General features: G+C 41.6%; 1 protein-coding gene across 1 annotated transcript in view; it reads right to left on the bottom strand.

The window, feature by feature from the left end:
- LOC119586475 (phenoloxidase 1-like) overlaps window positions 1–539 on the bottom strand; it is a 9,677-nt gene that overhangs the window by 2,789 nt on the left and 6,349 nt on the right. The window contains 1 exon segment of the mRNA XM_037935212.1: window positions 31–213. Coding sequence (XP_037791140.1) covers window positions 31–213 — 183 coding nt within the window.

Genomic DNA, 539 nt, shown 5'->3' with positions numbered 1-539 from the left:
ACGAGAACTTAAGACGTCTCTAAGTCTGACCTGCAAGTGGTAATTGAACGGCTCGTGGTCGAGGTGGGTGAGGCGCACCATGACAGACCGCCCGTTGAAGTCCAGGCCGCGACTGGCTTCGAAGAGCCGGGTGTTCCAGCCTGTGTGAAGGATGTTGGCCTCGTTGTTCCTGACGACGCCCGCGCGCTCGATCTTCACGCCCGAAAGATTAAGCTGGAAGAGGGGGGGGTGTAATTTTATATATATGTATATAAAGAAAATTATATGTTTTTTTTTCGATCTGTGGGGATATATAAATAGGATATTCGTTGTTTCTTCATTCTGAGGGGGATACATAAAAAGTATATTATTTTCTCAAATTCTGCGAGGATTTGTAAATAGGGTATTGTTTTTTTTTTCAATTCCGCGAGGATATATGAAAAGCATATCCGTTTTTTTTTAACTACGCGTGGATATATGGAAAGTATTTTCTTAACTCTGCAGAGATCTGTAAAAAGGGTATTCATTTTATGTCATCCTGCAGGAACATAACAAAAAAA

The sequence above is a fragment of the Penaeus monodon genome, chromosome 21 (genome assembly GCF_015228065.2).
Source record: "Penaeus monodon isolate SGIC_2016 chromosome 21, NSTDA_Pmon_1, whole genome shotgun sequence".
Lineage (NCBI taxonomy): Eukaryota > Metazoa > Arthropoda > Malacostraca > Decapoda > Penaeidae > Penaeus > Penaeus monodon.
Note: the sequence above shows the minus strand (reverse complement) of the source record. Positions and strands in the feature narration are given on the sequence as shown.